The following is a 16534-nucleotide window of genomic DNA, read 5'->3' on the forward strand; positions in this document are numbered from 1 at the left end:
CCCAACTCTACGGACGTCAGAGCCGTCAGAAATCTGGCTTCTCGTCCCGTTGACAGGTCCCGTACAATACGGCTTGCTGTCATGGCAACGCCGGTCGAAAACTGGTTTTAGGGAGAAAAGCATACGTCGGTGACGGATGTGTGGACGTAGTGTGAATGTTGCATAAGTTGGCAGATCTGGGTAGTTATAGTTAAATGTTTATTGCCTGGTTTATGTTTGGCGAGGTTTTACCTCAATTATCAATAGTCTTCAGGATAATATTTCGTCAGTAGAGTCATAGATGTAGTTTTACCTGGATACACAACGAGAAACTGGTTTCATGGGCAACCGAGCCCTTCTATTAGACGGGTAAGCTTCCGAAGAGCGCATGCGCGCAAACAACTTTTGCCGTAGGTTGAGGATGCAAATAGAGTTCTTATCTTCGTAGGCTACGCTTTGCCCGTTTATTTCAAGTTTCGTCCGATTAATGACGCCCAGTGGTAGCGGAGTTGTGCAACTAGTTATACTACATCTATGGTCCTATAAAACCTAGCTGAACCAATATGACGTTTATTTCCTACAAAACATATACGCTCCACAACACGCACTGTGTGCAAATTTGACATCGGTTTCGTATTAACAGGTGATATAATCACCAGTTAATCTAATCTTTAAACTATCTAATGTCTAAAAATATAGTGCAATATTAACAAACATTTCTCTAAGGTTGCTCCAAACATCCGACAAAATATTAACAGTAAAACTAGCACCGGAATATTTCAAACGAGACACATAAGTATGCCATATTGCGTCAGCTTCGGTTATAGGACATGATAGTTCAAGTGCGTGTGTACGTTTTACTCAGTCTTCATTTATGTACACTTTTATTATCTAGAAACAGTTTACCATGCCTCATGGAATCCGATGGAGACACAGATGCATTAAATTCTGACGAATAGTCGAGTCATGAATTACGCAATTATTTTGTCACAAATATTTCAGTAAAAATTGAAATAAAGCAAGAACTACGAATGGCAAAGAACCAAAAAACGCCACTCATATATTATGAGATTTGGTTACCACAATTAGGTAGCATAGAACAGTCTTCTTGGTTTAGAATGAGAACAAAATCTACAAATACTATTTTGATTAAAACCACAGAGGGCGCAACAGATTTAGTTCTCAAGCAGGCTGAATTTGGCAGCAAGACTTTTTACCTGGAGGCTGGAGGGAGTGAATACTTTGATAAGGAAACAGTAAGGTCAAAATCCCAAGTCAAGTGGTTCTACTACAGGGCCAACAAGAGGCCATATCAACCTAGTCGGGAACTAAAGGCCCGACCCTTGTGGGAGCCTGGAACGGATTTGGAATAATATAAGCTTGGTAAGTTTTCTGGAGAGGGTTGCTCAATGACCAAATTAAGAAATGGCCTTATTTTGCTCTCTGCGGCTCTGTTCTACTACCATGAATTGTTGAAATGTTCTGCTTGAAATGATAGAAATTTGTTTTACTCTAATACATTAGTAGTAAACCACATGACTTGGGACGGCGGCTTCAAGGACATAGGGCTGCCTCCACTCTACCTTTTACCCTTTTACAAAGGGTTGACAATGATTTAAAGACTAAACGAGGAGGTTTTTGGTAGAAAAAAAAGTTTTTGGGTAAATAAGGTCATATATCTTTCTTTGGAATATTTTCAATCCCACACAGGTCTGATCTCGTGAAGGTCAAATTAAAATACCAAAACTTGCATGTTTAAACGAATCAAAAAACAATCGCATTCCCGTTAAAAACCAAACAATATGCAGTCACGTGATTCTTTTTCATTTAAGCAAATGATTAATGCCCTGCGTAAAAACTCAGTAACGGTAAAACCTTTCTTTTTCTCGAATATATCTTAACATAGTTTCGGAAATGTTGGGAAAATCTTAATCAGTAACCTGGGTTGGAGACTAGGAGAACTAATCATAAAAATCAATCATAAAAATCATCAAAAGTCAAAACCTCTTTGTAAAATATCATAGAGTTTTCTATACACTCCAATTTCCATTCAACATAGCAATGTAATAGCTATTAGTGGCTGAGATCAGTTTTCACCAAAATAGTTATTTCTATGCTTACGACGACATTGCTTTGTGAAGTGTCCTGCACGATTTAAAACCCTGATGAGTCACCAGAAACCAGGACTTAACTTTGAACTAAAGAAGTGTTTGATCTCTGTTCTCTTCAAACCCTGCTTTCCCAGACTAATAGTCTGGATTCCGTCTACTATGTAATAATTCGCTGCAGGATCTGAGCTCTCATCAACTCCGACGCAATTTAAGCCCTGATGACAACAGGTAGTATCAAATAACGGATCATGTAAAGTACTAGCGCTTGAGTACTTTGATGGTATTTGTAATTGATCACTTTTCAAGAATGGCACTGGATTCGAAGGGAGACATAACGACCACTTTTCGGCAGGAGGAAAAGCAGTTTCTTTTTAGATGGTTAGTATTTCAACTTGGGAGTTCATCCTCACGTATTTATCATCGTCGAGTGAAATTGTTCATGTGGTCCTCTCGCTGACTCTGGCCAGCAGATTTTGCACCCGGGCCAGTCCACTTTCGATGTGGGCCCCCATAGAGAAAGGGTCCGTGTCACCAGGAGGGGCGCAGAGGGCGCTGGTGGCAATGGAAGCTCTACGAGGAAGACGAGATCGGGCGTAAGGGGAAGGTTTCATGGCATGGGTGAAAGGGCACACCTCCACAATTGGATCATTTGTCCACAGACGCTGAAACAGAAAGGAAAACATTTGAAAGTGGAACTTGACTCTGCAAGCATATTTTGTAAGTATTCTGCTCATGTACTGTCTAACCATGGATTGTATGGAATTGGCAAACGTCCAGTTAAGACGAGTCTATCTGAAAGAGGGGGAAAAGTAAATATTTGATGCGCGTGTTCCATTCATTTGAATGTTACTTTGCTTCATTTAGAGGCTACACGCATCTTCAAATATTGACATCCCAGAAACCTTATAGATGCGTTTATTTCTGCCTGTAAAACGGAGGTTTGCCTTTCCATACAATCCGTTGTCAGACAGTAGTTCGGTTAGATTTTGGTGAAAGGAAAATATTGCTGCAGATTTCTCCTAAGAAAAAAAATGTGGCCAAAAGACTCGATATTTATCCAAAATGGATAGTTACAATGGAATTTTAAAAAAAAATCATGTTCATTCTCTATGTTTTTCAAAGCAAGTTGTTCCTAAACTTTAAGGGAAAAAAACGTTAATGCAGCACAAAGCTGCAAATTGTTTCACAAACGTTAATTTCTGGATGAAAGAACATCCAGCAGAAGCAACTTCTGCTTGGATGCTCTTACATTATATCCACAAGCTCATGTTTTCTGCGATAAAAAAAAGTCGATTCTTAGTAATTTTAAAACACGTGTACGCAATACTTTGCACCCAAATTGCAACTTAATAATTTATTTTTGTCCAAAAGTTACATTTTATTTCTTACTTTACTTTTTCAGCACAAAGGTATTTATTTATCTTATTTTATTTCTTATTTCTCAAACCGTTATCTGCCTCTGGACACCTTGAGGTTCTTTTATCTTTAAGGAAAAAAAAACCTAAATAATATTTTTTAAATTTTTTCGTTCCTGGTTGAAAGCACGCGATTCTTTCCCTTACCTTTCATTGTCTTCTCTCTTCAGCCGGTATCAGTTTTGATCGATTCTGAACAGTTCTATCAGATCTAACAAACCATGCAGCACCAATGTATCAACTAATATACTTCGAAATGTATACCTCCTATATTGGAATTGGTCTCCTTATCTTAAGAAAGATATTAATGAATTGGAAAGGGTTCAAATGTGGGCTACAAGGCTAATAAATGGACTTCCTTATTTAGACTAGAATTCCAGGCTTAGAAGGCTAAAAATGTACAGTCTTGAGAAAGAAGAGACCGAAGGGACATGATTCAGTTGTTTAAATTTATTAAAATGAAAGATGTTACGGGGCTGAAGTTTAGCACTGAAAACAGGATAAGAGGTTGTTGTTTTAAGCTATTTAAATCTTAGACTAACATGGATATTAGGAAAAATTATTATTTTAGCAAGGTAGTGGAACCTTGGAACAGTTTACCGGAAGAGGTGGTAATGAGCAAGGGAGTAGATAGTTTTAAGAGAGCCAATTGGAGTTCTATGCAGATACTGCGTCTTACCTGTACAAAGCAGCATAAGAATGACATATAATTTGTGTTAGGTAGCAGATAAATTATAAAGTTTCAAAACAGATTTTGATGTGAGTTAGCCTTTTAGGTCAATTTTATTCCATGTCCTACTGCAGCGTAAACCAGACAGAAAAACTTATCTCCTCATCAAAAATTAGAATGGTAGTTGTCTTTAGGGCTGCCATCTTATAGGCTTCTACTGTTTAATATCACGCACATTCCAAACGTAGCTGGTTATAATATGCGTCTTGTGTCCTTCAAATATCAATTATTACAACACTAAGAATTACATTTCATGCGGTTCGTTGAAAAGTCGTGACGGCTTATTTGCAGAACTATCGTTTGCCATTCATTTTCCTCAGCATTCTTTGTTAGAAACCTGCTCTTACAGATATGTATTTTTCCACCCACAAAGCACTAGAAATCGATCACAATATTATGAATTTTTTCTTTAATTGACTTTTTGATCTTCCGACAGATTTCAAGAAGTCTATATGTGATATTTATGTCTTACCTCTTCTCCTTCTCTTATCCACTTAAGAACGGCTTCATCGTCACCATAGTAACCGGCACAGCTGATGACAACTGTTTCGTCTTCGCAGCTGGAACAGATAATTATCATATAAAGCTACATAAATATGTAACTACAAACAATTACGTTAAAAGATTCCAATTAACAATTTAGACGCGTACGAAAGTTTAAAGCAGCTTATTTATAAACTTCAAGCAAAGCTCAACATCTAAAAACTTACCAGAATGTTTTTGAATCATCATGGGTTTGAAAATGCAGTTTAAAAAGTGTTTAATCAAGAATAAGATCGAGATCCTCAAAACACTGTGCTTTCAAGAAACTTGAAAAATGTCAGGTGAACTATTAGCCAAAAAACACCCTATAGATTCTAGGTGTGACACGGCTTATAACAACAGCATTCTTGCTAAACTGGGACCTAGAATAGAAACATTCTAGATGGACTATGGTCCACAATAATAACATCCTAAATTGATTACGGTCTGCAGCAGAAAAAAAACCAGGTGTACTGTGGCTTATAACAGAAACAATTTTGATGGTTAGGCCATAAGCCCAGAGAACAGCTATTTAATTGCTGTTGGCTGTGAAATTCTTGTCCTCATCCTTTATCAAGAACTCTATCGCAACACACCTTTCGAATGTCTTGATTCGTTCTTTCTAAAGCAGGTTTCTCATCAGCCGCAAACACCAAATACGTCTGCCAAACAGGTGCGTTAGTGGTTACAACAATAACAGCAAGGATTTATTTGCTGCAGTTGATGCCATAGCATAATCAATACATCATGACACTCAAAATAAAAGTATTTTTTAATGAGTGAGTACGAAATGCCACTAACCAGCTATTGTCAGCAAAATGTAATGTTAGCTACATTATGAAAAGCTAATAACTTAGGCGGAAACTCTACGACTAAAGCAACATTCAGACATCGTGCGTACGGCACGTGAGCTCCGCTGTTTTCTCCCTAAAACCCGTTTTTGGTCGGCGTTGCCATGACAGCAAGCCGTATTGTACGGGACCCGTCAACGTGACGAGAAGCTAGATATCTGACGGATCTGACGTCCGTAGAGTTGGGAGTCGAATTTCATTGGTCTCCACGAGATGAGCGCGCGCTCTCTATTGGTTGAAAGTACTGCCGTGTGCTTTACTCGCGTTCGCAATGTATGAATGCTTCTCCCTTTCGGAAAACGTACATCTGTACGCTTTACATGGCGAACGTGATGTGCGGACGATGTCTGAATTACGCTCAAAAACTCTTTTCGCTTATGCAGCTGGTGTGAAAACAACCTATTTTTTGAGATAAAGTGTACAGCAGTTCTTTTTACCTAGCTTGCAGGAGGCTCCTGATTGGTTTGTCCGATATTTTTATCATTTCCTTTAGGTGTAGTTCGTAGGCAAAGGGCATTTCCGCTGAACCAAAGCTGACATTGCTGGCGGTGTCAGATCCCTTTCGGGACGTACGAGTCCAGTCTTGCAGCTGGAGAAGGTCATTAAACTGGGCGGTACTCAAGAAGTCTTCATCCAGGTAAGAAGGAAGGAGCTCTGTCGTGGACCCTCCCTCCGGAATGCCCGAAGAGCGCCGAGAATCTGGGCAGGGTGCTTTAGGGACGTCTTCGGGAACGAAACCTGGCAACAGAAGTTTAAAAACCTAAATTTTTCAAGCACAAACACTTCAACTATTGCTTTATGTTATATGTTGTTATCAAGTACGAAAATTCATAATAAAAACTAAATAAATGTGTCAGACTTGGGGTTGTATTCCAGAAAAATTTGGTTCGAATTAAAGTCATAACTCCTCCCTCGAACCGTCATCGTTTGCAGAATTTCCTTGCTAAGACGGTGGAGGGTAAAGTTGTAATACAAACCGAAACGGAATGATTCTGTGTGGGTGCCGGAAGAAGTGTCCCGATTCTGCATTAAGTTTCTAGTAACGATACAATAAAATACTGAATTCTAAGACATCATTAAAAACTTTCATTACGAGCCAGCTGCCTTAAACTGTTTTGAAAAAGTTTTTATCTACGAATATTTGACTTTGTCGTTGATACGAGTACATTGCACAAAGCTTATGCTATGACTGCATAATCTTTGGATTGCTTTTAACGAATAAACTTTTCCCACACATTCCACTTTTGCTTTTGGAGCAGCAGTTTTTTATCTTTATACCAGTCAATTTAGTTCCATTTGTAACAGTCCTATGTCTTTAAGGCGTACGAAACTTCGTATCGAGTTAGTCACGAAAATTCGGCAATTTTTGCAAGGATCTTTGTTTAATAATGAATCAAACTTTGCACTTTTTAATTTTTCTGGCCTTTCGGTGAAGCAGTAAAGGCAGTTAAAAAACTAAAGAGGTCATGAGCATCGAATAGATCTTGTTCGTTTGAGAATTCCTTTTATTATCATACGAAGACGATGGATTATTTGGTGAATTCAGAGCTCTTATCAAATCCACATTAATTGCTTTCGTTTTTATGCTGTGGCTCATGCAAGAAGTTATGTATACGTGGTCCTAGAGAAAGAGAATTTCGATTTAACACAATCTACCATGGAACAAATTGTGTTTTGGTTGAACTTACCCTCTGTGACAGCTATTCCATCCTCTTCTTTTTCCTCATCAGGTCGTCTGTGAACAAAAGGGTGCTCTGCTAGATCCAATGTGGGAGGGCGGATGCTGAAGAGGGGACAATTACGCCCTTTCGAAACGGGCACTTCCTCTGGTTTCTCTTCTTCCCCTTCCTGCTGGCCCTTCAGGAAAGTAGCCAACTCGTTTGCTTCCCTCCGGATGAACGCCTTGATGGACGGGAGCCGACTCTTGTACTCGAAGGTCACGTCCCCTCGTGCAGAGATGACTGGTTGCGGTTTCTCTTGAGCGACCCAGGTAGGAATGTCCTCTGCACTCAGAGATTGGTAGCGCTTCTTGGAACCTTTGAGCCCCGCCCCTTGGAATTCCAAGGCCGAGACAACCTTGTCTCCACCCTCCGATGACACCAAGTCGCCGGCGTCCACGTGGCAGAAGCGACGGAATTCTTGGGGCTCTGAGTTCTTCCGGCTCTGGTTGCTGATGAAAGAATCTTCCTCACTGTCCTTCGTCGACTGGTCAAACGACTGAGTACTAGATTTTTCTAGTGATGTCGTCGCTTCTTTGGATTCTGATGCAGAGGCAGGAACGTCGGGCTGTGGATAGAAATGAAGACATAAGATTTAAGTTTACGTCGTTTGAGGTGCTAGTAAAATGTGTGAAAATACAAAAGTATTCAGTTTTAATTGAGTATGCATAGTTTATGGTGACTGAAACGGGAAGCAAATATGAATTTTCAACTCAGTAACAGCCATTTTGATCAAATTTGTCGGGAGCTAAGCTTTGTAAAAGCAAAGTTTTTACTCTTGTTGGAAGTGGTTGTCTTCTTTAACTGCCAATTACTCCTCGAGCTCAGTGAGATCGGACATCTCTAAAAACATCTCAAATATTTGCAACATTTCTGGTGATTATGGCGCATCAATGCTGTACATCATTGAACTGAATCAACTATTACATTAATGTACTAGAAGCGCATTAACTTAGAGCTCATTGAATTTCAAACCATACTGGCGTTTTGTATTTGTCTTGCAATTTTTACCCGATATTAATATAACTGTCTTGACACCATCTATCAATGTAATATTGAAGGAAATTTTGCAAAAGAAACATCTTTCATTAGCAGCGGTTTCAGGACTTTGTTCTTGCTTTAGGCAAGCTTTCCGTTAAAGCAAAACGGAAATCGAAACTTACCTGCTTTTCTGCCTCTGCTGTAGATGTTTCCGTTTTCGCATCAAGATTTTGGATGTCTTGTGATTTTAGCTCCTCCTCTTCTTCTCCTTCCTCCTTAGTGGATTTCTCTTCAACAATGGGCGTGGCGATCACGAAAGATGTTTTTCTCAATGTTCTTGTGTACAAGCGTGGGCTTCGTTCTGCTTCTGGTACTTGGAGCGGCATTGTTCTTCTGTGCCCCACCCCTTCTTCATCCTCTCCACCTGGATCTGAACCTGACTCCTTGGAAGAGGCACTGCTTTCTCGTCTGCTGACGTTGCTACTAGGAGTGAGGTTGGGGCTTTCCCCGCGGCTCGTTTTGGAATCACCATCGCCTTCCAAGAGTTGTTGTTCAATGAGCAGTTTCTAGAAAAAGACAGTTAGACAGGTTATAATTTCCTAAACATAAAGCGTTCTTTCAATACATTCAGTTAAGTTTGTCAAAGTTTTGAGCTCTACAGTAACCAATTCAATTGAATATATTTACAGGGCATTAACAAAAAAAAAGTTGAAAATTAAATTCAAGGGCACAACACTATTTCTAGTTCCTTCTGAAGACAATACTACGTATCTTTCTGAGCATAAAAACAAAGGAATGTACTATGATCGTGCCCTTCATGTTAGTACATAAAAAGTAGTCGAAAACTTTGTACTGTATAGTGAATAAAAAATGACAACGTATATAAAGTACAAATTGAGAATGAAAAAAGGTTAAAAAACCAGCAAACAGCTGTTTCGGTACTCTAAAATACAAGTGCCATCATCAGTGCAATTAAAAACGAAGACAGGTTCACCCGACTAAAACACAGTCGAGGCGAACATTGGAATGAGAGACGAGTTGTAAAAGATATGAGAGCAGTACCGGAAACGATGACGTCAAGGTTACGTCAGAACTCAGGAGGACAGTTGCACACAGTAGACAACGTCAAGGACAAAAAATAAATCAAAAAACAGACTTCCAAACATTGGGAAAAGGGGGAGTGCTAGACAAATCATTGACGATTAAATTAGCATTTTTCCATATGTAATATGACTCCCAAAAATCTAAATCATGAATGGACGAACACTCGTGAATAACTTTGGCGGAAGAAAAAATAAAATTATGACCGCAGGACCAACAATGTTGAGCAATAGAGGAGCGTTTGAGATCCTGTTTTTTGACGTAATTTTCGTGTTCTTTTATCCGGAATTTGAGGGATCGTCGAGTCTGCCCAATGTAGGCCAAATTGCACTGGCAGGAAACACTGTAAATGCCCCATTTGTCAAGGTTCTGAACAGGGTGTTTGAGCTGTGAAAATTTTAATTTATTAACAGGAGAAAAAGTGACGGAAAAATGAAACTTTTTTAAGATTTTGGCAATTTGTAGACTGATTTTAGGAAAAAAGGGTAAGACAACGGGACTCGAATAGTTCACAGGAGCAAGTGTTTGATTTTTGTTAGTTGAGCTACATAGCTTCTTATAAATGGTATCAATAATATCTGATGTGAATCCCCGATCCACCGCAATACTTCGTAGGTAATTCAGTTCTGATGAAAGTAAATTGGAATTTGAGCAAATGGCTAAAGCACGGTAAATAAAAGATCTAAAAGCAGCCAATTTTTGTTTAGGAGGATGAACGGATAACTTGTGGGGGGGGGGGGAGAGAAACAGCAAAGGGTTTACGGAAAACATTAGTTGTAAACGCATTGTCATGACGAGTGATGGACACATCAAGAAAAGAAAGATGATTACCAGATTCCAATTCCACCGTAAATTGAATATGTGGGTCAATAGTATTTAGGATGGATAAAAGGTTATCAAGGTCACTGACAGACGAGTCCAAAAGCACAAAAATGTCGTCAACGTACCTGACTGTCCTCCTGAGTTCTGACGTAACCTTGACGTCATCGTTTCCGGTACTGCTCTCATATCTTTTACAACTCGTCTCTCATTCCAATGTTCGCCTCGACTGTGTTTTAGTCGGGTGAACCTGTCTTCGTTTTTAATTGCACTGATGATGGCACTTGTATTTTAGAGTGCCGAAACAGCTGTTTGCTGGTTTTTTAACCTTTTTTCATTCTCAATTTGTACTTTATATACGTTGTCATTTTTTATTCACTTCATGTTAGTGTTTGAGGAAAACGATCTTAAGAAAATAGAATCCAAAGTTGTACAATTACCGAAAGTCAAAGCATTACGAAATAAAAAATTGAAAATATTGAATGTCATCATAAATATTTTCACGTTTTCGATGAGGCGTAAAAGTAGTAGAAGGGAAGAAAAGATGAACCCACCAAGTCCTAGTAACCCATTTAGCCCTATAGAGATATACCGGTTATTACCACAAACCTTACGAACAACAGCAATGAAGTCGTAGAACAATGGAAAAAAAAATCTTTAGATAAGGGAAATTTCACAAAAACTATTTCAATTTCAAAGAAATGAGAGTAATTGCCTGTAGTCTTTCTTGAATCTGACGAGCGTGACCAGAGGCTTCCGGGTTGGGCCTGGGCGAAGAAGGGTTGGAGGGTGAAGGTGACTTTCTGGCCACGGCCTCGTAAACCAGCAAGGTTCCGTCTGCCGTACCCACCAGGCAAGTTGCGTCCAGTGGTAGTACGCAAGTGATTCTGGCATGATTGGTGTACGCTTCGTCTACCTGGAACAACAACAACTAATTTTAAGCTCCTAAACGTCTTTTGTTTCACAGTCATTGATAATTGGTTTTGTAAAAAAAATCTGCCTTTTTGCAAGACTAATCGTTGCAAGGTCAGGACGCCAGGATGCGTCATTCATTTTAAATGTCGTTGACATAGATGTCTCCGAAATGAGATTCATTTTCTTTGGTGTAGCATGTTTTAAGAAGGAAAAAAATTGCTCCGTTCTATTGTGTGCCAGCAAAAATTGGTGGAATTATTGTCCAAGTACGTGTGTAAAAATATTATTCGACTAAATTTATTTTATAGTGATTGTTCGATCACGTATTACGATAGTTTTACTATCGTTTTTACTAAGCGATAATAAAACTCGTTTTACACAGAATAGTCGTTTTTAATCGAAAATTTTGCTGGTCATATAGATTTGACACCCATATTTCTGAGTCAAGGGAAAATTTAAGATATTTATGAGGCAACGTATAACAGATAGGGCATGAGACTGAGATTGAATTCATGGGCAAACTGTAACCCAAAGCTCTTTTCCACATTTTATACGAACTGTTTCGTACTCTACACAGCGCTACAACTATGATATTTTTCAGTACAGTGGAATTAGTGAGCTTTAGCCCACGCCTCAATTGAGCCAATTCACTGATCAGCCCTCTTGGCAGTGGTGTTGCCGAGGCGGGCGCAAGAGGTGAGCGAGAACCACTTTTTAAATTAAAAAACAAGCCTCCTCTTTACTTCTTACATTAGTAGCCCATTTGTTAGCATCTGCAAGACCCTCTCTCCCCTACACAGTGCATACGAAGAAACTACCTCCTAGATCGATTCTGAAACGAAGCAACTAGAAGTAAGGGCTTGTAAGGGCCAAAAATAAAAACTTGGAGACAACAAGTGAAAAATTGGCTGTTTTGCTGCAAGCCATGGCACTAGTAGTCTTGATAAGTCCTGCTCTGTACAGCATCATTTAGAAAAGCTTTACGATGAAAGCCAACTTACAGTTGAATTTTTTCACGCATTTAATTCAAAACTTTAAAAATATTAACTTCCATCCCTATGCTTTGACCCTTTGAATGACCTATCAAAAAAAAGTGTTCAAGGTGAATAGTTTCAAGTGCAGTTTGAACGAGATGGAAGAGCCTGCCTGAGGAGGTTTATGAATAGGATAGCAAAAGCTGGTACGTTCTCGTTCACTGTTGGTCGATGGTTAGAGTCAGGTCGAACAAAAGCTCTTACTGAATTAACTTTATTTCCCGTGTATGTGTCGTCTTTATGGAGAGTGTTGATTGTTTTCTTTTTTCTTTAAACAGTATCTGCTGTTTATTAATAAAATAAAGATACCATTCACGAAAGCCCTGTTTATGCACACTCCGGCTTCACCCCGGGTTGAAGCGGAAGATGGATAAAAGGGGGATTGCAGCCAGGTTGATGTGAAGACCCGTTTTTGTCAAATCGTGGATTCTCCTTTACGTTATTGTACAATATCCTTTTTTGTGTGTGTGTGTGTCTTTTTTATAGTTAAATTAAGCAATAAAAACATATTGCAGATTTTTTCTGAAAATAATTTGAGGCATAATGGGTTAATTACTTATCACAACTACACTGTGAATAATATTATATTTCAATATGAATATCCTATTTTTTCATCCTTTTAATTTATTACTTAAATTTCATAAATTTAATCATAAATAGCTTGTGACAAATGCAATAGATTTTACTGATTTCGACTGGAAATCAGCATTGTGAGAACTAGCATTAATCAGTAAATTGTGTAAAATATGTCTGGATCTTCTAAATCCATTTCTAAATTAAAATTTTTGCCTTTTGTGATTGTCAATATCATGGCCGCACTTAAGAGGTGGGTTTTTAGGGTTCCAGCCCCCTCCAAAATTTTCACAACTGTTCTGAAATATGCTTTTATTATTTTTTTTCTGAAAAAATTGTATCAAATTGATTTGTTTTTATTAATTTATTTTATTTTGGTTTTCAATTACATTTAAAAATAAAATTTTTATTGACGAAACACATTTACAGAACTTTATTCCACAGTAATTACTTTTAATTGTACTTCGTGTGGGAAAAATCCGCCAATAGTCCTTCAATGTAGGTGGAGGGAATTCCCTCCTATATTGAACGCGGCTTGAAGCCGGGTTGGATGCATAAAACGGCCTTATTCCGCGAATCCGGGTTGACGCCGGGGTGAATCCAGCTGCATAAACAGGGCCGAAGAAGTTTATTGATGGAATGGAAAAGAAAGGAAACTTTGCAAGCTATAACTTACTTTGAGTGCCCTGGTACCGTAGTTGTCCCGGACGTCGTACAAGAGTCTGCAGGTGAGACTGTGGGGATCCCAGAGCTGCAAGACAGACGAGCCCCTTAGACTGATCCAGACCCCTTGCTCCCCGCTTACCATCCTGTACACGTAGTCCAGGCCATTAGAGGACGTCTGGAATTGGTCCAGAAGATCTAGGGTCCTGAAAAGAAATAATCAATGACATTGTTATTGCAAGCTACGACTGAGGCAAAAAAAAAAGGCTGATTGAACTAAAATATAAAGAATTTACTCAGAGCAATTGACGTTGCTTTGTAGAATGATTACGAAATCGCCTTTTAGCCGAGCGGTTTAAAACTTTCTATGCCAAATTTGATGAAAATCATAGCAAAAAGCAAAGAAATTCAGAAATTTTGAATGTCTTGATCAAGAGTAACCCAAAATATTACTTGAGTGGTAACAACTGCAACCATTGCCATGCAGCATAGAGCATTAGAAAAAGCAGACATTGCAAGTGGAGTAGTCGGTGATACAATGATAGGTGGCGTGAGCAAGACCAGAAGAGCTAATCTACTACAAGCTAGTGGTGCGAACAGCAAGCGAGCCAGTGGCTCTATTTTCATAGCCAGTCCTTAGAGCTAGTTCTCCTTCCGTCAGCTGAGAGTAAAGAATACAGTTCTGCAAAGCTTTTTAATAAGTGATTTTGTTTTATCATATTTGATTGTACGAGATAGCGTCAAAATTCCCGGAATGGAGGCGAACAGCTAAGCATTTTTTTTATGTTGAATTTTGTTTTCGGGTTTGGTATAGCTACTAAAGAAGATGTTGTGCGGGGCTATTCAGTGTTGAAGCTGGAGTTGGTATCTTGAGTTCAGAGTAAAATATTCTAGACGTAGTTTTGTTCCTTCCGTCGGATTATGAAAGTTGTCATCTGAGCAGCATGGTTATATCAAATTCTCTATGTTGTTGGAGAAATCACATTCAGACTTTTGAGGGGCTAAAAAACGCATACGCATACAGCAGCGACACGATGAAGAAAACCGAAGTGAAAAATGTCAATGAAATTTAACAACCAATCATAACCACCGATAATATTATTCGTAATTAATTGCGCATGCTGATTCGTCCGGAGGAAGGGGGGGATGTGACGAAGTGGTTGGTAGAACCTTCACCTTCGCAAAAAGGCTTTCAAGGGTGTTTCCAACAAATGTGAGAAAGGTGGGGAAAAGTATATAGATGCAAGAGGAGAGAATTTTTATGGAAAATGAGGTATAAGTTTTGTACAATCTTTCAATACATTTTTATGAACCATTTCTGGAAACCTTTTGACCCTGCCTCTTTTTTCCTCGGACATTAAAATTTACCTTTGTGTTAGCGTTTAGGGCCTTCATTTAAGGGTGCTCAGGGAGACTCTGACCTCCCGCAATTCCCCCACCCCACCACCTTGGAAACTTAATACTTTTTGCATATAAAGTTTTGTGGTTTTACGATAAAACTGCATTGCTTGCCCCTTACCCCTCCAAAAATTTTGAAATAACTGTCCAGCCAACGGTGTTTATGAAACTTTGTTTAACTGCTGGACATTGTACAAAAGCTGGTAACGCCAAATTTAGCTCATACAGGGATCTTCGGAAAATTAATTATGAAAGATAATTTTTAACCGAAGACAGTAATTTACAAAGGAAGAAAAATACAATTCAAAACGGAATTCACCTGGCGCTGAGGATAATGACAGAAGGCCCGCATGCGCACCACAGTCTTCTACCCACCAGCTGGAGACACGTGACCGGATTGGAGCCAATCACCACATAGAAGACTTCTGGTTTCGGAAGACGACCTTGCACGTTCTGCAGAAATCAATAACAAAAATGTATTCATGTCATCAAGTAATAGATGAGTTTTAGATAAATGCAAAAAAGTCTTTCATGGAATCGAAAAAATTTAGTTTTAATTGCGGAACAGGTACATTTATTAACGCATTCATGAAACTGATTTTCTTTGTTTGGCTTATAAAATATGGTGTCAAATATGAAGAAAAGTGATGATATGATATTTTTTAATCTTTACTTCTTTCCTGTGGATAGTAAAGGAGGTTGATTGCATTCAAAAAATGTTTTTTTTTTTTTTTTAATTAAAACTACTGCAGAAATTTCTCTTTTCATCACACTTAAATTAATTTTGACTAGTTTTTTCAACCTACATATGAAGGTATGGACGGCAGGAACTTTTTGTTTTGCCGATCCCCATGCTGATTATAACAAGTTTTCGGTGTGATTTCCTTATGCATTTCACCGAGTTTTCTTATTAAATCAGAGCCTTTCCTCAGAACTTAACCTTTAACACATAAAAATATTTCTTTTATGACTCAACAATAAAATATTCTCTCTCTAATGTACTTTGAAAATGTCTACAAATGTAAGTTGATTCATTTGCGTTTTGGCGAAATACAGAGCATGATTACCTCAGGGGCATGCGGGGCACAGGCCCCTCCTCTTAGATTTCAGGGGGCCCAAAATCCCCTTAATTTATCATGATAGTTAAAAATAAATGATTTCACTCAGAATCCAGAATGCAATGATATCATTGATATTTTTTGAAATGTCAAGACAAGCAAAAAATCTTTTTTTATTTGTTGATGAAAATTCCCCTTAAAAATTTGATATCTTTGCAAATCTCAAAACCATTCCAAGTTTAGATCGTATTTAGTATTAAAAGTTATATCACAGATAACTTTGATATTTACGGTTTACTGCAACGGGCAAAGTTTAACCACATCTTATATAATTATCGTATACTACATCTCTCCTACTTTTTACATGTATATGCTAATATTGTGATATGAGGTACCACCAAATTTAGCATGGTTGTATTAATAAGCAAGTATCAAAATATTCTATAGTTTCATTTTATAGAATAGGCCGGAATGGAGGAGGGGGGGGGGGGGCACAAAATGAATTTCATGCCCAGTGTCTTCAAAAATCTTGGGGGATCCTGAAATAGAAATGTGCCCCGTGTCAAATATCAGAATGATCGGGCTCTGGGGAAATAAAGAAATTGTTGAGCATTCTCCCCCCCCCCCCCAAAAAAAAAACTTTTCCAACCAAACCGATGTTATTCT

At 38.5% G+C, this 16534-nt stretch overlaps 1 protein-coding gene across 1 annotated transcript in view; it reads right to left on the reverse strand.

The window, feature by feature from the left end:
- Positions 1 to 2527: 2527 nt before the first annotated feature.
- Positions 2528 to 16534, reverse strand: part of LOC129216802 (uncharacterized) — a 173426-nt gene continuing 159419 nt past the window's right edge. Inside the window, exons 19-26 of the mRNA XM_054851017.1 lie at positions 15130 to 15263; positions 13422 to 13618; positions 10943 to 11139; positions 8490 to 8873; positions 7297 to 7894; positions 6046 to 6346; positions 4708 to 4795; positions 2528 to 2752 (exon numbers count right to left, since the gene is read on the reverse strand). Of these exons, the coding sequence (XP_054706992.1) occupies positions 2528 to 2752; positions 4708 to 4795; positions 6046 to 6346; positions 7297 to 7894; positions 8490 to 8873; positions 10943 to 11139; positions 13422 to 13618; positions 15130 to 15263 (2124 nt within the window). The remainder of the gene's footprint in view (positions 2753 to 4707; positions 4796 to 6045; positions 6347 to 7296; positions 7895 to 8489; positions 8874 to 10942; positions 11140 to 13421; positions 13619 to 15129; positions 15264 to 16534) is intronic.

This window comes from Uloborus diversus, chromosome 2, assembly GCF_026930045.1.
Source record: "Uloborus diversus isolate 005 chromosome 2, Udiv.v.3.1, whole genome shotgun sequence".
Taxonomy (NCBI): domain Eukaryota; kingdom Metazoa; phylum Arthropoda; class Arachnida; order Araneae; family Uloboridae; genus Uloborus; species Uloborus diversus.